Source organism: Heptranchias perlo, chromosome 11, assembly GCF_035084215.1.
Source record: "Heptranchias perlo isolate sHepPer1 chromosome 11, sHepPer1.hap1, whole genome shotgun sequence".
Taxonomy (NCBI): Eukaryota; Metazoa; Chordata; class Chondrichthyes; order Hexanchiformes; family Hexanchidae; genus Heptranchias; species Heptranchias perlo.
The window spans coordinates 74,853,626-74,877,029 of NC_090335.1; the positions used below are offsets into that span (position 1 = coordinate 74,853,626).

Here is a 23,404-nt window from a genome sequence, read left to right on the forward strand (position 1 = left end):
CTTATCTATCTGTTCCGCCGCCTTCAGGGATCTGTGAACTTGCACACCAAGATCCCTCTGACCCTCTGTCTTGCCTAGGGTCCTCCCAATCATTGTGTATTCCCTTGCCTTGTTAGTCCCTCCAAAGTGCATCACCTCGCACTTTTCCGGGTTAAATTCCATTTGCCACTGTTCCGCCCATCTGACCAACCCATCTATATCGTCCTGCAGACTGAGGCTATCCTCCTCGCTATTCACCACCCTACCAATTTTTGTATCATCAGCGAACTTACTGATCATACCTTTTACATTCATATCCAAGTCATTAATGTAGACCACAAACAGCAAGGGACCCAGCACCGATCCCTGTGGTACCCCACTGGCCACAGGCTTCCAGTCACAAAAACAACCTTCGACCATCACCCTCTGCCTTCTGCCACTAATGTGGAGATGCCGGTGATGGACTGGGGTTGACAATTGTAAACAATTTTACAACACCAAGTTATATTCCAACAATTTTATTTTTAATCCCACAAGCTTTCGGAGGCTTCCCCCTTCCTTCTGCCACTAAGCCAGTTTTGTATCCAAAGTGCCAAGGCACCCTGGATTCCATGGGCTCGTACCTTCTTGACCAGTCTCCTGTGGGGGACTTTATCGAAGGCCTTACTGAAATCCATGTATACCACATCCACTGCGTTACCCTCATCCACACGCCTAGTCACCCCCTCAAAAAATTTAATCAAATTAGTCAGACATGATCTTCCCTTGACAAAGCCATGTTGACTATCCCTGATTAACCCTTGCTTCTCCAAGTGGAGACTAATTTTGTCCTTCAGAATTTTTTCCAATAATTTTCCTACCACTGATGTTAGGCTCACTGGCCTGTAGTTCCCCAGTTTTTCCCCTACTCCCCTTCTTGAATAATGGTACTACATTAGCGGTTCTCCAGTCCTCTGGCACATCCCCTGTGGCCAGAGAGGTTCTGAATATATGTGTTAGAGCCCCCGCAATCTCCTCCTTTGCCTCACACAGTAGCCTGGGATACATTTCGTCCGGGCCTGGGGATTTATCCATTTTTAGGCCTGCTAAAACCGCCAATACCTCCTCCCGCTCGATGTTAATATGTTCGAGTATATCACAGTCCCCCTGCCGTATTTCTATGTCTACATCGTCCTTCTCCATAGTGAAAACAGATGCAAAAAATTCATTTAGAACCCCTCCTACATCTGCCGGCTCCACACACAGATTGCCATTTTTGTCCCTAATGGGCCCTATTTTTTCCCTAGTCATCCTCTTACCCTTAATATACTTATAAAACATCTTAGGATTTTCCTTTATTTTGCTCGCCAGTGTTATTTCATGGCCCCTCCTTGATCTCCTCATTTCTTTTTTAAGTATCCCCATGCACTTTTTGTACTCCTCTAGGGCTTCCTCCGTCTTTAGCCTTTCGTATCTGCCAAAAGCCCTCCTTTTTTTCCTAATCCATTCTCGTATGTCCCGACATCCAAGGTTCCCTGGAGTTCTTGGAACCACCCTTGACCTTTATGGGAACATGTTGCCATTGTATGGTCTCAATCTCCCTTCTGAAAGACTCCCATTGCTCCGATGCGGATTTTCCTACAAGCAGCTGATCCCAGTCCATTTTGGCCAGATCCTGCCTTATCCTATTAAAATCGGCCTTCCCCCAATTTAGAACCTTTATTTCCGGCCCCTCCCTATCCTTTTCCATGACCACCTTAAATCTCACCGAATTATGGTCACTGTCACCAAAGTGCTCACCGACTAGCACTTCTTCCACTTGGCCGGCCACATTCCCTAGAATTAGGTCCAGTACCGTCCCCTCTCTTGTCGGACTTTCTACATGCTGGCTCAAGTGCTGCTTTCACATCTGGGTAGCTTCTTCTGGCACCTCCCAAACTCGTGGATATGAATTCCTTCCCTCCTTTCTAGGTTCCACGCACGCACGCACAGTTTTTATCATTCTGATCAATACTATTGCCATTGCTCCTCTTAAGCTCCAAATACACCATCTTCCATGCTGTTTCTCCTTCCTGCATCCTCACTGTGGCAAGTCTCCTATTTCAACTTTTTATTTATTTGTTCTTGGGATTTGGGGGTCACACTGCCAAGGCTGCATGTATTGCCTATCCCTAATTACCCTGAGGTGGTGAGCCTTCTTTTTGAACCATCGCAGTTCTTGTGGTGATAGCACACCCACAATGTTGTTTGCTTTTGGGATGTGACTGCCCATTTCTAGTTGCCCTTAGAACATAAATAGTCAATCACGCAGCGTGGGATTGAAGTCGTATGTATGACGGACTGGGTGGGAGACGGTAGGCGCCCTTCTCTGAAGGACAATAGTGAACCATTTACAACAATCCAACAGGTTTCATGATTATCTTCTGGTGCTGGTCCACAAATTACCAAATTTATTGAATTCAATTTCATAACTTACCATGACGAATTTAAACTCTGGTTACTAAATCAGTACCAGAACTACTATATTACTGCACCGTCATTCTTTCCCAGAACCTCAAACCTGTGGAATTCCTTACTTCCCTCAAGTCTTCCCTTCCTCCTACAATCTAAAGGCATTTAGAATTACCTAATCACTATGTCTTGATCTCATATTCTCTTTTCAACTTTGGTGGTAACCTGCCTATGGGGCCTCACCTTTCTCCTAGATTCCTCAGTGAATATGGAGAGCAGGGTTGTCTTATGATATCATCACAATAATACTACCATATAAAACCAGATCGGGGTGGGAAGATTCATACCTCTAGTGTCATTCTCCACCTCCATCCTCCAGCGATGTAGACAACCCTCCAACACACTCAGCTCGTCCTCAGTGATGTGTCGCGGTGCAGGATGCATGGGAATTTCCGGTGGAACCCTCGACTGTGTAAATGGTTTGTGAACGACTGGCCGCTGTAGAGGGGGTGTGCAGGGGGCTTCCGTGGGCGCCAAGGGTCCTTGTTCTGTTGGGCTGTAGGCGGTTTTTTGTACAATAAAAATAGGATAGTTAGTTAATCTTTCCAAGCATTTTTGCAACTATTCTGAACTTCTGGAGTCCATGTCGGTTCTTTGACATATAATGGTTTTATTAAGGGCTAGGCTTCCTCTCTCTAAAATAAAATAATTCTCAGCTTATCCAAATCACACACCACCTCCAGCCAAGAAGCCTTCAAGCTCTACCAACACCGTTTGCAAAAACCGGTAAGTGTGAGCTTACGGCAGGGTGATTCTTGCTCCAATTTACTCAATCCTTGTGAGGGAGCATCCTGCCTCCACTCTGCAGCTCCACAGAACAGTACAGTTGAGAAAAACAACATTGGAGAACGGAGCGGCTGCATGTCCCATCTCTCCTGTGCTACTGACAGCCTTTTATTTTTTTTTTAAAAGAGGGGGCACTGCAGACACAATATTAAGGTGCGCAAAGCGAAGGATGTAAGCATTTCAGGCATTACGCACTAAGGGTAGGTGTAACACATGTTCTTCTCTCAACATCCCCTACTATATGGATGAGAGATCTTTCCATTTCCTGCACCAGCCTCTCAAGCTTCAGAAGGAACCAGACTGTTACTATCCAAACACAGCTCTCAAGACAGCAGTCAGAGGAAATTTTCATCCAAACACTACAAACCCAAGGCCCCAGATCTGTTTCTAACCCACTGCTTCACCCACTCTCTCCAAACAAAAACATCTCCAAAATGTACACATTCTCAACTGCAAGTAATGCTTTACTTACATTGTATGTCCTACAAACCCTTTTATGTCGAAAGGAGAAAAAACAACTGATCAAGGGAGTGGTTTGTTTTGAAGATCACTTGGAACTTCCAGAGAAAAAGCACAAGTTATTCTGGTATCGTGACCAACTTTCCCCCCTCAACCAACACCATTAAAGAGTAACTAGTGATTCATCTCACTGCTGTGTTTGGAATCTTGTGTAAAAAAATGGCTGCCATGTTTGCCTATATAACAGTACTCAATAATCAATTACAACTTCAAAGCAATCAATTAAAACATATCTGAGAGATCTGAAAAGGCACTATACAAATGTAGCCCTTTTTGGGTTTTTTTCTAGAAAATTCAGCAGCAAGGTATTTATTTATTGCTAATTTATTCAGAACTTCCTATTTCATATACGAACCTCTCTTGCCTTGCTGTTGTCTGAGGTGCTGCCGTACTACTGGGGGGAGCAGGTTCCACATCTTCCACCGGTGAGGTACACACTGGCTTACTAGAGGCAAACTCCAAGGCATACTGGAGGACATCTGCCAGCGGGAATCGTTTGGGGCCAGAACCATAGCTTAAATACCTGGAAGAGAAAAAGAAAGCCAGTGGGGTTGGAGGAATAGAAGAGAAAGGGAGGGAGAGAGTGGGGGGGGGGGGGGGGGGGGGGGGGGATAAAGCAAGAGGGAAAATAAAAGAAAGGGAGAGAAAGAGAAAGCGAGAAAGTGAAAAAGAGCGAGAGCAAGAGGGGAAAACAAGAATCAAAAGTTTGTAAAAATCACAACCACCAGGATCTGTTCAAACGAGTTTAAGCACCTGGCTTAAGTGTCAGTTTGGCTCAGCTGGTAACACTCTTGCTTTTGAGTAAGAAGGACCCAAGCACATAATCTCGGTTGGCATTTCAATAAAGTTCTGAAGGAGTGCTGCATTGTCGGAGATGCTGTCTTTTGGCTGAAGCACTAAACCAAGGCCCTATATCTGCCTGTTCAGGTAGGTGTAAAAGATCCCAAAGCACTTTTCCGAAGAGTTGAGCATTCTCCTCGTGTCCTTGACCAACATAAATGAATTGGATACTTGCTGTTGGATATTGCTGTGTGCAAATTTGCTGCATATATTTGCCTTCAAAACAACAGCCACTACAGATCAAAAATAATTCTCTTGCCATCATGAAGTGCTTCATTGGCCAAGGGCATGAAAGGCACTATATAAATGCAAGCTCTTTCTCTACCTTAGCTGCCTTTATCCATAACAATAAACAGTGTGTACAATTACCAGCTTGGAGATGTTTCTTCAGTGCCTGTTTTAATATTATTTTCTCCCCTTTCTGGGTACATCTACCTGTATTCCAAGCAGCATTCTCCGACCAACTGCTAAATTTAATCACTTTTCTCATTTTCTCCCATCCTCCTGTCCTGAAGGGGATGAATCTTGCTGGGCTACGGTGTCACAGGTGCTGGCCACTAAGTGGCTTTTGTTCATGTGTGAGCTAGGATAGTGAACGACGACACGTGGAGGAGAACGCGTGATCCTGTTCTCACCCAATGTCCACTTTCCAGCAAGGGTTACTGGATACCAATCAGGAGCAGGAACCCAGGCCGATTACTCCCCTCCCATCCCATCCCATGGGATGCTGAGGCAAATTGTAGCACCAGCACTGCCATTAATTAATTCAGTAAAGATAGGGAATCAAATCTAGGACCATCCTGCTCTGTATGTCACAGTCCCACACCAGCTAAGCCATCGAGGTGTCCAATTGCAACATTTAACACTGAGCTACCTGCTAAAATTGCATAGAATGTACAGCACAGAAATAGGCCATCCATCCCAACTGGTCTATGCCAGTGTTTATGCTCCACACGAGCTCTCTCCCTCCCTACTTCATCTAACCCCATCACCATATCCTTCTTTTCCTCTCTCCCTCATCCAGCTTCCCCTTAAATGCATCTACGCTAAACTCAGATCAGAAAGAAGTGGTAACACCTCCGCACAAAACAGCTGTTGTTTATCTACCAGACCTCTGATCAAATTAAGTTGCTGAGACAAGTTTCTTTTTTTGCTCATTCTTAACTACTATTCTCCAACAAGACTCCCGGTTCTCGTACCTTTCCAATCGTTGCTGCAATATCGTAAGGTGCTCCTTCAGCCGTCGGATCTCTTCCCGTTTGATCCTGGTGATTTCTCGGTTTTTATCCATGTACCTGTTTTCAAATAACCACACCACCCAATTAAGAAAGAGCTGCTGATCTCACTCCCTGAAATATGAGAATCAAAAGACATCAAAGGAGATCGGAGAGTCATCGTGGAATCATACAGCACAGGAGACGGCCATTCAGCTCATCGTGCCGGCTCCTTGAAAGAGCTATCCAATTAGTCCCAATCGCCCACTCTTTCCCCACAACCTGCAAATTTTTCCTTTTCAAGTATTTATCCAATTCCCTTTTGAAAGTTACTATTGAATTTACCTCCACTGCCCTTTCAGGCAGCGCATTCCAGATCAGAACAACTCGCTGCTTAAAAAAATGTCCCATTTCCCCTCTGCTTCTTTTGCCAATTATCTTAAATCTGTGTCCTCTGGTTACCAATCCTCCTGCCAGTTTCTTCCTATCTACTCTATCAAAACCCCTGATAATTTTGAATATAAAGGTGATAAAGGGGAACTTTACAAACAACCATTACAAACTTTGTTGTGGAACAGTCTCTGACAGAAGGTATTTGATTCGAATTGAATTGAAACCTTTAAAGGGGAGCTGGATCAGCATCATTGGAGTAGGGGAACCAAGGGCTGCAGAAGTATTGGCCATGATGTGGAGATGCCGGTGATGGACTGGGGTTGACAAATGTAAAGAATCTTACAACACCAGGTTATAGTCCAACAATTTTATTTGAAAATGAAATTTTTCAAATAAAATTGTTGGACTATAACCTGGTGTTGTAAGATTCTTTACATTTGCAGAGATATTAACAACAATGCTCGATATTTTTCTTTCCAGGAGAGATCAGGGAAGGAACAGTATTCCTGAAAGTAGGGGGATCAACAGGCAGTAGCAGCAGAGAGAGAGGAGAGCAATGGAGTCCATGGTAGAATCATACATGCACTCTGCATGAAGCGAGCTTGACGTCCCTGATAGTTTATATTTGTTCTGGACTTTCTTGCATTGCAAACAGTCCTAACTGACGGGGGCACAATGGGGAAGGCTGGAACTTCCTCTGCTGTTTGCAACAAAATGAACACATACCTCATACGCTTAGGCTCTTCATAGGTCCTAATCTCTGGAATTCCCTCCCTAAACCTCTCCGCCTCTCTACCTCTCTCTCCTCCTTTATGACACGCCTTAAAACCTACATCCACTGTCCTAATATCTCCTTACGTGGCTCAGTCAAATTTTGTTTGATAACGCTCGTGAAGCGCCGTGGGATGTTTTAGTACATTAAAAGGCACGATATAAATGCAAGTTGTTGTTATGGCTTCACTGCAACGATCTTTCTCTGGAGCGCCAGGACATTCCTCCATTCCAGTCCTGTTCAATATTAATACACAAACTAGAGGGCTGCTGTACCTGTCCATGTATAAGACGGATGGAAATTCCAATTTGTGATGGATCTTCTCGGGTCTGCCCAAAGCTTGATTAAACTCAAATCTGGAAAGTTCGAAGGTTAGAACAGGTGGGAGTGCAGTGAACCAGTGCTGTGGGAACAGAAGACAAACAATTGTTGCAACAGAAAATGGCCAGGCGATCATTTTTTTTTAAAAAAAGGGTAGGAACCGTAACTGTCCCGGAAAAGTGCAAGGGTGACTCTCACTGGTTTGTGAATTTCACATGCCCTGTTGACAAAATTAATCATCGTTGCTGAAGATTACCACAGCACTGAACAAAATTAAAACCAGGCAAGTTTTTTGTTAAGCTCACTCTTGCGATAAATCTAGCTTTGTGAACATCACTCAACTTCACAGAATCATACAACTATATAGGACAGGAGGAGGCCATTTGGCCCATTGTGACTGTGCCGGCTCTTTCAAAGTTATCCGATTAGTCCCACTTCCCTCCTCTTTCCCCATAGCACTGCAAATTTTTCCTTTTCAAGTATTTATCTAATTCCCTTTTGAAAGTTGCTATTGAATCTGCTTCCACCACCCTTTCAGGCAGCACATTCCAGATCATAACAACTCGTTGCGTTAAAAAAAAATTTCTCCTCATCTCGCCTCTGGATCTTTGCCAATTACCTTAAATCTGTGTCCTCTAGTTACCAATCCTTCTGCCACTGGAAACAGTTCCTCCTTATTTACTCTATCAAAACCTTTCATGATTTTGAACACCTCCATCAAATCTCCCCATAACCTTCTCTGCTCAAAGATAATTTAAAGGTAACTTTCCGCTAGTGTGAGGTAACAGTGCTGGGAGCCACACAGGTCTGCAGCAAAAGGGAGCCCATTTAACCCATCATTTCTGTTCCAGCTGTTTGCTGGAGCAATCCAAAAATGTTCTGCTTTCTTCACTCTCAGCATTGCTTCATCCTCCGCTTCAAACATTTTATCCACTTTTCCCTTAAAAAATTAAATGATCTCTACCGCAATTGTCCTCTGTGGCAAAGCATTCCGTGCTCCAACAACCCTCTCTTACTCTTTCAGTGACAATTTTAAATCGATGACCCCTCATCACCGACTCCCCAAATACTTTATCCCCCAGTCACCCTATCAAAATTCTTCATAGTTTTAAATATACCTATTAAATCTCCTTAGCCTCCTCTGCTCCAGTGGAAATATTTCCAGTATCTCAAGTCTCTCAGTGGAACTACAGTTTCCTACCCGATGTCACCCTGGTGAATCTGGGAAGATGGGAAAGCGGTTTAATTTTGCTAGGCCGCTTTAGGTAAACTCGTTAGTAGCTGCCAACGTTTATTTCTAATTGAGAAACCAACCTCCGACTGTGCAGCGCTCAGTCAGTACCGCCCCTCCGACAGTGCAGCGCTCCGTCAGTACCGCCCCTCCGACAGTGCAGCGCTCCGTCAGTACCGCCCCTCCGACAGTGCAGCGCTCCGTCAGTACCGCCCCTCCGACAGTGCAGCGCTCCGTCAGTACCGCCCCTCCGACAGTGCAGCGCTCCGTCAGTACCGCCCCTCCGACAGTGCAGCGCTCCCTCAGTACCGCCCCTCCGACAGTGCAGCGCTCCCTCAGTACCGCCCCTCCGACTGTGCAGCGCTCCGTCAGTACCGCCCCTCCGACTGTGCAGCGCTCCGTCAGTACCGCCCCTCCGACAGTGCAGCGCTCCGTCAGTACCGCCCCTCCGACAGTGCAGCGCTCCGTCAGTACCGCCCCTCCGACAGTGCAGCGCTCCCTCAGTACCGCCCCTCCGACAGTGCAGCGCTCCCTCAGTACCGCCCCTCCGACAGTGCAGCGCTCCCTCAGTACCGCCCCTCCGACAGTGCAGCGCTCCGTCAGTACCGCCCCTCCGACAGTGCAGCGCTCCGTCAGTACCGCCCCTCCGACAGTGCAGCGCTCCGTCAGTACCGCCCCTCCGACAGTGCAGCGCTCCGTCAGTACCGCCCCTCCGACAGTGCAGCGCTCCGTCAGTACCGCCCCTCCGACAGTGCAGCGCTCCGTCAGTACCGCCCCTCCGACAGTGCAGCGCTCCGTCAGTACCGCCCCTCCGACAGTGCAGCGCTCCGTCAGTACCTCCCCTCCGACAGTGCAGCGCTCCGTCAGTACCGCCCCTCCGACAGTGCAGCGCTCCGTCAGTACCGCCCCTCCGACAGTGCAGCGCTCAGTCAGTACCGCCCCTCCGACAGTGCGGCGCTCCGTCAGTACCGCCCCTCCGACAGTGCGGCGCTCCGTCAGTACCGCCCCTCCGACAGTGCGGCGCTCCGTCAGTACCGCCCCTCCGACAGTGCGGCGCTCCGTCAGTACCGCCCCTCCGACAGTGCGGCGCTCCCTCAGTACCGCCCCTCCGACAGTGCGGCGCTCCCTCAGTACCGCCCCTCCGACAGTGCGGCGCTCCCTCAGTACCGCCCCTCCGACAGTGCGGCGCTCCCTCAGTACCGCCCCTCCGACAGTGCGGCGCTCCCTCAGTACCGCCCCTCCGACAGTGCGGCGCTCCCTCAGTACCGCCCCTCCGACAGTGCGGCGCTCCGTCAGTACCGCCCCTCCGACAGTGCGGCGCTCCGTCAGTACCGCCCCTCCGACAGTGCGGCGCTCCGTCAGTACCGCCCCTCCGACAGTGCGGCGCTCCGTCAGTACCGCCCCTCCGACAGTGCGGCGCTCCGTCAGTACCGCCCCTCCGACAGTGCGGCGCTCCGTCAGTACCGCCCCTCCGACAGTGCGGCGCTCCGTCAGTACCGCCCCTCCGACAGTGCGGCGCTCCCTCAGTACCGCCCCTCCGACTGTGCAGCGCTCCGTCAGTACCACCCCTCCGACAGTGCAGCGCTCCCTCAGTACCGCCCTAGTGTCAGCCTGAATTATGTGCTCAAGGCTTTAGAGTGGGACTTGAACCCATGACCTTCTGACTCAGAGGCGAGAGTGATACCATTGAGCCACGGTTGATTAAAACTCAAACACGTGGGGCTGTCTAGCAAGACTTAGTGCTTTCCCATCTTCTCCTGTTGCTAAAATACGTGTCGCTTTAAACAGCCTTGTCGCGCATTTCAAAATAGTGACTGTCGTATAATCTCGGTCACAGCACTCAATCCAACAAAAATTTAACCCATTAACGGGGCAATCCGACAGCCTGGGCAGATACTTGGACGAAGCTAAATGTTTCCATATATAGGTGTTTAGCAATTTTGCTTTAAAAGGTGGTGGCAAGTCTTGGGCGAGTGCTCTTTACTCTCAGAACTCACCCAATTTTATACTAATAGATCAGACTCACAAATATCGCAATTGTCAAAGTTTTCAGACCTGCTGGGAGCCACTTGAGGTAAGGTCTCTCTCCTCGTTGGGCCACTCTTACACATCACCAATGGGAGGTTGCACTGTGTGTTCTGGAGTTAATCCAGTGGAAACACAATTTGCTTTTGTGCTGGTGAAAAGTTAAGTGCCACACAATCCCAGTGCAGGCTGGAGGGGTGGAGTCCAGTGGCACTGAATGGGAGGCTACTTTGAATAAAAAGGGACTCCCTTAAAGTTGCCTCTCCCTTCACTGTATCAATGTACCCCCAATGCTCAAGAGGCCAGCAGGTTGAGAAGCTTTACATAAACCTAGCAAATCAAAGGTGCCACTGAATTAACTAGAGAATTCATCAGAATCCTTCTGGGACTACCCACCTCTTGCCCAGACTTTGCAGAATTAGCAGAATTTTCCGACTGTAAGGACTCGATCTCGCCTTCAACCATCGCAGCTTCAAGGCACTCGTGGAGATCCTTAAATCCGTTCACCTGCAGCGGATACTGCCCGAATGTCTCAGAGTTCTCAAATTTTTTCCCTATTGCAAAATTAAAGGTATGTTCAACTGAATCAAATGGTTGTGGTGTTAAGCCCCGTTCCAGAACTTGAGCTCTTTTTAGAAGTTCAATATGCTCAATTTAATGTCTGCATTTTAAAAAATGAAGTATGTTCTTCACTGACTCAGTTGCAGAAGGAATTGTGTAGCTGAGCAATGCGGACAAAAAAAGGCAGGTTCAATCTTCAGTCTGTTCGGAGTTAGCTGATCTCAGTCATCGTGCAGTAGGGAAGCTACAATTGGCCTAAGCAATCCTGTGCCGGGGACGGAAAATCAGGCAGGGTTCCCGCACCTGATCCCAATCCAGAGACCGCTGCTGGAAGTGCACAAGCATGGGCATCGGGTAAAGGGCAGGGATGGGCTCGGCCATAATGCCAATGATAGAACACCCTAATCCCCCATTTACTGGCGCCCTCCCCCGAATTCCCCCCACTTCCTGCTGCCCCCCCCCCCCAATTCCCCCCATTTACTGCTGCCCTCCCCCCCCATTCCCCACACTTCCTGCTGCCCTCCCCCAAATTCCCCACACTTCCTGCTGCCCTCCCCCAAATTCCCCACACTTCCTGCTGCCCTCCCCCAAATTCCCCACACTTCCTGCTGCCCTCCCCCAAATTCCCCACACTTCCTGCTGCCCTCCCCCAAATTCCCCACACTTCCTGCTGCCCTCCCCCAAATTCCCCACACTTCCTGCTGCCCTCCCCCAAATTCCCCACACTTCCTGCTGCCCTCCCCCAAATTTCCCACACTTCCTGCTACCCTCCCCCCAATTCCCCCATTTGCTGCTGCCCTCCCCCCAATTCCCCCATTTGCTGCTGCCCTCCCCCCAATTCCCCCATTTGCTGCTGCCCTCCCCCCAATTCCCCCATTTGCTGCTGCTTTCCCCCCAATTCCCCCATTTACTGCTGCCCTCCCCCCAGTTTTATTCTAAAGTGTGATGTACATGACTTGGCAGCATTGACAAATGTGTGTGGAGAATGAGATGAAATCCCACACATGGGGACACAAAAATTCCTTTTTCCTTTGACTGTAAAAAAAGGCATAAAAAAATGACATTTACTGACTAATATTGTCACAAGTTGACACATTACCTTCGTGCATTCCCACAGCCAGAAACCGCCCGTAGAAGAGCTCCACCATTGGGTTCTTTGGCTTCTCGCCATCCCTAACAAAATATCAAAGGAAAAGTTCCCAAAACACACTTCAACGCTGGGTCTGCAAACATAGAATCATAGAATCTTACAGCACAGAAGGAGGCCATTTGGTCCATCTTGTCTGTGCTGGCTCTTTGAAAGAGCTATCCAATTAGTCCCACTCCCCCCACTCTTTCCCCATAGCCCTGTAAATGTTTCCTTTTCAAGTATATATCCAATTCCCTTTCAAAAGTTACTATCGAATCTGCTTCCACCGCCCTTACATGATGCGGAGATGCCGGTGATGGACTGGGGTTGACAATTGTAAACAATTTTACAACACCAAGTTATAGTCCAATAAATTTATTTTAAATTTCACAAGCTTTCGGAGGCTTCCTCCTTCCTCAGGTGAACGGTGTGGAAATGAAATTTTCGAATCCTTCGCATTTGAAAATCACAGAACAATGCCTGGTGATTACTGCCCGTTGCCAAGGCAATCACAGTGAGCAGACAGAAAGGTGTCACCTAAAAGGCCACCGAATATACAAACCCCCCCAAAAAAAGAGAAGGAAGACAGTCAATGACCCGTTATATTAAAAACAGATAACATTTGTTCGCTGGTGGGGTTACGTGTAGTGTGACATGAACCCAAGATCCCGGTTGAGGCCGTCCTCATGGGTGCGGAACTTGGCTATCAATTTCTGCTCGACGATTTTGCGTTGTCGTGTGTCTCGAAGGTCGCCTTGGAGTATGCTTACCCGAAGGTCGGTGGCTGAATGTCCATGACTGCTGAAGTGTTCCCCGACAGGGAGAGAACCCTCCTGTTTGGCGATTGTTGTGCGGTGTCCGTTCATCCGTTGTCGCAGCGTCTGCATGGTCTCGCCAATGTACCATGCTCTGGGGCATCCTTTCCTGCAACGTATGAGGTAGACAACGTTGGCCGAGTCACAGGAGTATGAACCGTGCACCTGGTGGGTGGTGTCCTCTCGTGTGATGGTGGTATCTGTGTCGATGATCTGGCATGTCTTGCAGAGGTTACCATGGACAGGACGCAACCAACAGAGTACCCTTCGTCGTCCAGTACTTCCCCAGAGCGGAGAAACTACGCCATGTTCTCTGCAGCCTTCAACATGTCATCAATGATGACGAACACCTCGCTATGGCCATCCCCACACCTCCACTACTCGCCTTTAAACAGCCACCCAACCTCAAACAAACCATCGTTCGCAGCAAATTACCCAGCTTTCAGGAGAACAGCGTCCACGACACCACACAACCCTGCCACGGTAACCTCTGCAAGACATACCAGATCATCGACACAGATACCACCATCACACGAGAGGACACCACCCACCAGGTGCACGGTTCATACTCCTGTGACTCGGCCAACGTTGTCTACCTCATACGTTGCAGGAAAGGATGCCCCAGAGCATGGTACATTGGCGAGACCATGCAGACGCTGCGACAACGGATGAACGGACACCGCACAACAATCGCCAAACAGGAGGGTTCTCTCCCTGTCGGGGAACACTTCAGCAGTCATGGACATTCAGCCACCGACCTTCGGGTAAGCATACTCCAAGGCGGCCTTCGAGACACACGACAACGCAAAATCGTCAAGCAGAAATTGATAGCCAAGTTCCGCAACTATGAGGACGGCCTCAACCGGGATCTTGGGTTCATGTCACACTACACGTAACCCCACCAGCGAACAAATGTTATCTGTTTTTAATATAATGGGTCATTGACTATCTTCCTTCTCTCTCTCTCTTTTTTTTGGGGGTTTGTATATTCGGTGGCCTTTTAGGTGACACCTTTCTGTCTGCTCACTGTGATTGCCTTGGCAACGGGCAGTAATCACCAGGCATTGTTCTGTGATTTTCAAATGCGAAGGATTCGAAAATTTCATTTCCACACCGTTCACCTGAGGAAGGAGGAAGCCTCCGAAAGCTCGTGGAATTTAAAATAAATTTGTTGGACTATAACTTGGTGTTGTAAAATTGTTTACAACCGCCCTTTCAGGCAGTGAATTCCAGATCATCACAACTCGCCGAGTAAAAATATTTCTCCTGATTCCCCCCCTCTGGATTTTTTGCCAATTATCTTAATCTGTGTCCTCTGGTTACCGACCCTCCTGCCAGTTTCTCCCTACCTACTCTATCAAAAGATACTTCGATATTTTGTGTCTTTTTGTGCCCGATTGTTCCTGGAGGGCGTGCTCGATGCCCTGCTCTGCCAGGTTACACTGTGCTGCAGTTGCTCTGGGCTCCACTGTATCGTAGAGAGCCCCAGAATGCAGGCACAGGGGCACGACTCCTCACGTTTACTTTCATCCAAGAGGCCGCCTGAACCCAACTGCAGATTCATAGACCCAGAATCTCTCAGCTCTACGATGCTGCCAGTTAACCAAACGGTGGGTGACTTGCCCTAAGGACAGCGGCCAAAAGAGGAACCACCGCACTCTGACCATCGACTGCACTAGTGCTCCGTGTGGGATTTCACTCCAGGAGTCGACTGCACTAGTGCTCCGTGTGTGGAATTTCACTCCAGGAATTGGCTGCACTAGTGCTCCCTGTGTGTGGGATTTCACTCCAGGAGTCGGCTGCACTGGAGCTCCCTGTGTGGGATTTCACTCTACTCAAGTGCTCCCTGAGTGGGATGTTACTCCAGCAGTCAGATGTTTGTATATCCACAGTTGCTGTGTCCCTGCAATTTTAAATGGATCTACCTATATAACTAAAGTCTTGCCTCCAGGTTATCACGTTACCATTTTGAGTCTGCACAATAAACCTGTTTGTAGTGGTGGGGGGGGGGGGGAAATCAAGTGTCCCATTGGCTCACAATAAAAAAATGTAACCATACTGCAATTCATTATCTAATTAAACGCTTTTGGGATGTTTGAGATGTGACACGGTACTGTACAAATACAAGTCTTTCTTCACTGATTCGCTGGAATGTAGACCAGCAAAGATTTTATAGAATGACAACCAACTGAAAGGCTGCAACTTCAAACATTCATATTGCTGTATTTTGTTTCTCAAAGCGCTTATTTCTGATCAAGCTAAATATATAGTGGTATAAACAGCATTTATAAAGGTAACAAAACCGTGATAGCTCTCAAAAAAAACATTAAACTTACTCATAAAATCAGCTACTGCACCCTAGATATGGCCCAAAGAAAGTCTTCTAGCAAAGGCCAATCCCGATCACCAAAACCTGAGACTTGAGTTCTGATACATTTTACTTCAGTGAAGAGGCCTAACTAAGTCCAGAATGCGTCAATATCACTGTATACGTCACACTGATAAAAAGACTTGCATTTATATAGCACCTTTCACAACCTCAGGACGTCCCAAAGCGCTTTACATCCAATGAAGCACTTTTAAAGTGTAATCACTATTGTAATGAAGGAAACACAGCAGCCAATATGCGCACTGCAAGGTCCCACAAACAGCAATATGATAATGACCAGATAATCTGTTTTTACTAATGTTGGTTGAGGGATAAATATTGGCCAGGACACCAGGGAGAACTCCCCTGCTCTTCTTTGAACAGCGTCATGGAATTTTTACGAGATGATTTAACATCTCATCCGAAAGATGGCACCTCCAACAGTTCAACACTCCCAAAGTACTGCGCTGGGTGTGCCAGCCTAGATTATGTGCTCAAGTCTCTGGAGTGGGACTTCAACCCACAACCTTCTGATGTACTACAATTCCCAGCATACAGACTAAGTCTGTTTCTTTCTCCTCAGTCCAATACAGTACTGGACAAACAGGGTGGGGCTTATAAACAGAAAGTCAAGGTATACTCTGTGATTGGCCGGTCTTATCAATCATAAAAACAATTCTGGTGCTTTAAGAACACATCCAAATCTTCTGATTGGACAATAAGAACGTTGACCATCACAAAAAGAAAGAAAAACTCCAAATACTGGAAATCCGGAATTAAGACAGAAAATGCTGAAAATACCCACCAGCTGCAAACAGAGAAGACAATTAAAGTTTGAAGTGGAACCCTCAGAACAATCTTTCCAGCGCTTTCCGTTTCATCCGCCGTCACAGTTTTGCACATCTCTGACACCGTTAAGAGGGCAAAACCCCTACTTCTCTCGAGATCGAGTGATTTTTATTTTAAAATTTTGTACACTGCTGACCCACAAACCCAACCAACCAATCACTGAGGACCACTGCCCGGCTTGAAATATGACTACGTTAAATACAACTGCCTTCCAGAGCATCAATGAGCAACACCACCAGAGATCAGCTTCAGATACCAATGAGCAATGCCACCGGAGATCAGCATCAGATACCAATGAGCAATGCCACAGGAGATCAGATACCAATGAGCAATGCCACCGGAGATCAGCTTCAGATAGCAATGAGCAATGCCACAGGAGATCAGCTTCAGATACCAATGAGCAATGCCACAGATCAGATACCAATGAGCAATGCCACCGGAGATCAGCTTCGGATACCAATGAGCAATGCCACGGGAGATGAACTTCAGACAGCAATGAGCAATGCCACAGGAGATCAGCTTCAGATACCAACGAACAATGCCACCGGGGATCAGCATTAGATACCAATGAGCAATGCCACCAGAGATCAGCTACAGTTTTTCCTTAAAGCCATTCTAAGCTTACCTCTCCTCCTCTGCTTTCACCTGAAAGGCGTCCTCTAGCCAGTCCAAAAGCTTGTGTGTAAACTCACTGACATCTTGCTGTAAAACAGGACAAGGGGGGAAAAATACTGAGTAAAACTAGGAAATATGAGTGAAAATACTCAACTGGAGGAGGGCTAATTTCAGAGTTGAAAAGGGATCGGGCCCAGGTGGATTGGAATCAAAGACTGGCAGGTAAAACAGTAATTGAGCAACAAGAGGCCTTGAAAGAAGAGACAGTTTGGGTATAGACTAAACACATACCCATGAGGGGGAAAGGAAGGGCATCCAAAGCTAGAGCTCCCAGGAAGACTAAAGATATAGAGATTAAAATGAAACAGAAAAAGGAGGCTTATAATAAATGTCAGGTTCATAATTCAGCAGCGAACCAAACTGAATACAAAAAGCACAGAGAAGGACTGAGAAAGGAAATAAGAGGGCCAAAGAGAGTTTATGAGAATAGATTAGCGGGTAACATGAGAGGGAACCCAAAAGTCTTTTATACACATATAAATAGTAAAAGGATGGTCAAAGGAAGAGTGAGGCCGATTAGGGACCAAGAAGGTGATCTTCTTGTGAAGGCAGAGGGCACGGTTCAGATACTGAATGAGTACTGTCCACTAAAGGAGAGGATTCTGCCAATGTCACAGTAAAGGAGGAGGTGGTAGAGAAACGGAATAGGATAAAAATAGATAGAGGAGGTACTTAAAAAGCTGGCAGAACTCGAAGTAGAAAAGTCACCGGTCCAGATGGGACACATCCTAGATTGCTGAGGGAAGTAACAGTGGAAATTGCGGAGGTTCTGGCCACAATCTTCCAATCCTCCTTAGATATGCGGATGGCGCCAGGGGACTGGAGGATGGCAAATGTTACACCCCTGTTCAAAAAAGGGGAGAGGGATAAACCCGGCAATTATAGGCAACTCAGCCTAACGTCGGTGGCGGTAGAGACAATAATCCGGGACAAAATGAATTGGCACTTGGAAAAATATGGGTTAATGAAAGCCAGCATTTATTTGTTAAGGGCAAATCATGTTGGACTAACGTGATTGAGTTCTTTGATGAAGTAATGGAGAGGGCTGATGAGGGTATTGCAGTTGATGTTGTGCATATGGACTTTCATAGAGTACCACATAATAGACTGGTTAGCAAAATCGAAGACCATGGGATTAAAGGGGCAGTGGCTGCGTGGATATGAAATTGGCTAAGAGACAGAAAGCATGAGAGTAGTGAACGGTTGTTTTTCAGACTGGAGGGAAGCGTGCAGTGGTGTCTCCCAGGGGTCGGTATTGGGACCACTGCTCTTTTTGAGATATATTAATGACCTGGACTTGCGTATAGAGTGTATAATTTCAAAGTTTGCAGATGACACAATACTTGTAAATGTAGCAAACAGTGAGGACAGTAACAGACTTCAGAAGTACAAAGACTGGTGAAATGAGCAGACACATGGCAGATGAAATTTAACAGCGAAGTACGAAGTGATTCATTTCAGTAGGAAGAACGAAGAGGGGCAATGTAAACTAAATGTTGCCATTTTAAAGGGAGTGCAGGAAGAGAGAAACCTAGGGGTGTGTACAGACATCTATGAAGGTGGCAGGACAAGTTGAGAAGGCCATTTAAAAAGGCATTCGGGATCCTTGGCTTTATAAATAAAGGCAGAGTACAAAAGCAAGGAAGTTATGCTAAACCTTTCTAAAACACTGATTAGGCCCCAGCTGGAGTATTGTGGCCAATTCTAGGCATCACACTTCAGGAAAGATGTTGAAGCCTTAGAGAGGGTGCAGAGGAGATTTACTAGAATGGTACCAGGGATGCAGGACTTCAGAGAGTAGAGAAGCTGGGGTTGTTCTCCTTAGAGCAGAATAAGTTAAGGGGAGATTTGATAGAGGTGTTCAAAATCATGAAGGGTTTTGATAGAGTAAATAAGGAGAAACTGTTGCCAGTGGCAGAAGGGTCAGTAACTAGAGGACACAGATCTACGGTAATTGGCAAAAGAACCAAAGGCGACATGAGGAAAAATATTTTTACGCAAATAGTTGTTATGATCTGGAATGCACTGACTGAAAGGGTGGTGGAAGCAGATTCAACAACAACTTTCAAAAGGGAACTGGATAAATACTTGATGGGGAAAAAATTGCATGGAAAGAGCAGGGGAGAGGGACTAATTGGATAGGCACAGGTGCAATGGGCCAAATGGCCTCCTTCTGTGCTGTTAGATTCTATAGGAAAGGCAATAGCCTCTGCACAGGATGATACCTGAAAAGGCACCTCTCCAATGTATTCAACAACAACTTGCATTTATATAATACTTTTAAAATAGTAAAACGTCCCAAGAAGGCTAATGGAATGCTGGCCTTTATATCGAGAGGACTAGAGTACAAGGGGGCAGAAGTTATGCTGCAGCTATATAAAACCCTGGTTAGACCGCACCTGGAGTACTGTGAGCAGTTCTGGGCACTGCACCTTCGGAAGGACATATTGGCCTTGGAGGGAGTGCAGCGTAGGTTTACTAGAATGATACCCGGACTTCAAGGGTTAAGTTACGAGGAGAGATTACACAAATTGGGGTTGTATTCTCTAGAGTTTATAAGATTAAGGGGTGATCTGATCGAAGTTTATAAGATATTAAGGGGAACGGATAGGGTGGATAGAGAGAAACTATTTCCGCTGGTTGGGGATTTTAGGAGTAGGGGGTACAGTCTAAAAATTAGAGCCAGACCTTTCAGGAGCGAGATTAGAAAACATTTCTACACACAAAGGGTTGTAGAAGTTTGGAACACTCTTCCGCAAACGGCAATTGATACTAGCTCAATTGCTAAATTTAAATCTGAGATAGATAGCTTTTTGGCAACCAAAGGTATTAAGGGATATGGGCCAAAGGCAGGTTTATGGAGTTAGATCACAGATCAGCCATGATCTTATCAAATGGCGGAGCAGGCACGAGGGGCTGAATGGCCTACTCCTGTTCCTATGTTCCTATGACGCTTCACAAGAGCATTATCAGCCACATAAGGCGATATTAAGAGACAGGTGATTAGAAGTTTGGTCAAAGGGGGTAGGTTTTAAGGAGCATCTTAAAAGAGGAGAGAAAGGAAGCGAGGCCGAGGGGTTTAGTGAAGGAAGTCCAGAGCTTATGCCTGGGCAGCTGAAGTAACAGCCACCAATGGTGGGGTGATGCACGAGGCCAGAGTTGGAGGAGCGCAGGGTTTCCTGGTTTCAGCCAGGGCCTCTGTGGAGCATTCCAGTTGGCCTCACACATTGGGGGAGGGAGTGTGGTAATAAAGTAAGCTAGGGTTCTCCCTCCTAATCATTATCCAGTGACCCCTACTGGAAAATGCATGTGTGCGGAAGTCAGGTGAGGACAGGTGGGACTGACTGTGATGTCCCCTTTGCAGTCAAACAGCGCACACTAGTTTTACAGATGAAAATACCATCAGTTGGATAAGGCACCAGGGGGCAGCCATGGACCCGTGTATCAGCAGTCTATAGCTTCAAGAGCAAGAATGAGAAAAATCAACACCAAATAAAAACCTGAGGGAGATGCAGTGCTGCAACAGGTCTGCCATCATTCCCCATACCAAGCTCTTTCTCCTGACCGTCGCCACACCATCAGGGAAGAGGCATAAGGTGGTGATCAAGAGATTCTCACAGAAAGGAAGGGAGGGGAAAGGAAGGGATGGGCAGGTCAGCCCGACCTATCGTGCATCTCTTGCCCACGAGCACAGAAGTAGTCATCTCTTTCATGCAGTTGGGATGGGAAATAGTAAAAGATCAACGGTGCAGACCCTTGTGCACACTTAACTTGTGATACACTGGAGGTAACATCAGTATAGGGTTTTTTTTGTGTTAATTTTCTCACCTTTTTCCTCGCTCCTGAAATAGAGGGTTCCTTCCTGTTAGAAATGACTTCTCTGGCTATAATCCCAACAGGCAACGCCTCTCTCCAGTACCTTGCCCAAGAGACCATTCTTTATGTATGAGCCTACACAGTGATGAGTGTTGGCAGTCCATTTGGGGCATCACAACATAGGCTAATCTAGCTCTCTCAAATTTCCAGCAGAAGTCACTGGATAGGAAGCAGGAGTGGCAATCCAGGTTAGACCACACCTGGAGTACTGTGTTCAGTTCTGGGCACCGCACCTTAGGTCGGATATATTGGCCTCGGAGTGAGTGCAGCGTAGATTTACTAGAACGATACCTGGACTCCCAAGGGTTAAATTACAAGGCGAGATTGCACAAACTAGGGTTGAATTCCCTGGAATTTAGAAGATTAAAGGGTGATTTGATCTAATTTTTTTTAATGTATTAAGGGGAAGTGATAGGGTAGATAGAGAGAAACTATTTTCGCTGGATGGGGAGTCTAGAACTTGGGCCTAAAAATTAGAGCCAGGACTTTCAGGAGTGAAGTTAGAAAACATTTCTACACGCAAAGAGTGGTAGAAGTTTGGAATTCTCTTCTGCAAACATCAGTTGATGCTAGCTCGATTGTTAATTTTAAATCTGAGATTGATAGATTTTTGTTAACCAAAGGTATTAAGGGATACGGGGCTAAGGCAGGTATAAGGAGTTAGGTCACAGATCAGCCATGATCTCAGTGGATGGCAGAACAGGCTCAAGGGGCTAAACAGCCTATTCCTATGATCTTTGGGAGGGCCGAGTCCAATTAAAATGCCCTATCTACGAGCTGAGATCAGCTAACGTAGCAGGAATTGAATCCGGGACCTTCTGGTCTGGATGGCTGAGTCACATCTGGCCTTGATCAACAGAACCATCAAATGTAACCAGGTGCGAGGAAAAAAAATTAACATTTTAATAACTTTCAAAATCTCTCTTTCCCCTCCCAACTTACCTGTTGCAAGTCATTGGATTTGAAGGTATCTTTCAGTATTTCCACGGCTCTTGAGGGATCCACATATTTCCTCTTGGAGCTAACCATGAGCGCAAATAGATGCCTCAATTCACGCATAAATGGAAGATTCCGACGCTCCTGCAGATTAGGGGGAAAAAAAATGAACAGGGGTTCCCAAAACACAAACCCAAGATAGCCTGTCGATTAAAGAAGGAATGAAGAGAAGAGGAAGGTGGAAGAAAAACACAGTACATTCGGCACAATTAGCGCTAGGGTTTTTACAGGTCACGCTTTTAAGACAGAGATGACCAAATGGAGAAAGAAATGAAAGCAAGATAATGAGGTGCTCTATCCTGCCAGTGGATAGCATCCTCTACACACTGTTGGGGCTCTACCACAGATGGATAGATTTTATCTGGGATTTTATCCTATAAAAGGCAGCAAATACAGACAGTCGCTGTACAGGGTCGCATGAGGAACGGTCACTCGGGTGAGATACTGAAGGGCCCTGTGAAACCCGCGACCTCCACTACTTCGAAGGACGAGGGCAGCGGGTGCGTGGGAACACCATCACTTCCAAGTCACACACTGTCCTCACTTGGAAATATAATCGACCTTTCCTTCACGGCCCCTGGGTCAAAATCCTGAAACTGCCCACCTAACAGCTCTGTGGGCGTACCTTCACCACACAGACTGCAACGGTTCAAGGTGGCAGCTCACCACCACCTTCTCAAGGGAAACTAGGCATGGGCAATAAATGCCGGCCCTGTCAGCGACGCCCACAACCCGAAGAATGATTAAAGCTGTACACCACAGGGAGCCAGCAACTTCAGAAAAGAAAAAAAAATGAAAGTTTCCTCCACAAAGAGGGAAAATAACTAGACATTAACAAAGTAAATTTGTTTTTTCAAAGCAACTGATTTTTTTTTTTAAATGGGTGAGGAAGATAAGGCATTCTCTCTGTTTTGACTATTTTCAAATCATTTGCTGCCTAGAGATTTTCTTCTTACATCAGATCCAAGCTCAGGGATTTTCAGACCCCTCCGCCCTCCTCACATGCTCTGAGTCACTCAAGCATAACTGTTTTATTTCCTAAAGACCAGCTACAATCATTTGATCTAGTAGCCTTTTAGGTTCGTGCTAGTTACTTGCTCCAGTTGCCAGCCAGCAGTCTAGCAACCTGCAGGGGTATGTGCATAGACCCTATTAAAATAAATGCAGTGCAATTACAACAGTCATGCAAATTCATCTTGTGAGCATAGATCTAATACAGATGCTACAGGTGAACTGTGCCCAATGTTGAAATCAAAATGTTCTGGTGAGGCTTGGAGGAGGAAAGAGAGAGAATGAACTCTTGATTAGACTTCCTAACATGCAATTTTAATTGCACAGAATAGAATCAAGTACAAGTTGATGCAACATTATGTTTTCTTGCCATTTTTCACCTCACCTCCTGACTCTTGCTGGGATACAGTTGAACAGGCCCTAATAGCTCCATATTCATGCTGAAGAGTCAGCAGGTTATTCACCCATGGAGGTCACCATGATCAAACGAGGTCTTGTTCTCACCTGACATGAGTAGCAGTCCATGGATTGCAATCAGGAACAGGAATCCTGGC

The 23,404-nt window shown here is 46.7% G+C and overlaps 1 protein-coding gene across 2 annotated transcripts in view; it reads right to left on the bottom strand.

Annotated features, from left to right (window-relative positions):
• usp25 (ubiquitin specific peptidase 25) overlaps window positions 1-23,404 on the bottom strand; it is a 148,580-nt gene that overhangs the window by 73,014 nt on the left and 52,162 nt on the right. For both annotated transcript variants that reach the window (XM_067993372.1, XM_067993371.1), the window contains 8 exons: window positions 21,786-21,923; window positions 16,918-16,994; window positions 12,231-12,304; window positions 10,967-11,124; window positions 7,269-7,396; window positions 5,814-5,909; window positions 4,130-4,297; window positions 2,757-2,965 (listed from right to left, as the gene is read on the bottom strand). In XM_067993372.1, coding sequence (XP_067849473.1) covers window positions 2,757-2,965; window positions 4,130-4,297; window positions 5,814-5,909; window positions 7,269-7,396; window positions 10,967-11,124; window positions 12,231-12,304; window positions 16,918-16,994; window positions 21,786-21,923 — 1,048 coding nt within the window. The remainder of the gene's footprint in view (window positions 1-2,756; window positions 2,966-4,129; window positions 4,298-5,813; window positions 5,910-7,268; window positions 7,397-10,966; window positions 11,125-12,230; window positions 12,305-16,917; window positions 16,995-21,785; window positions 21,924-23,404) is intronic.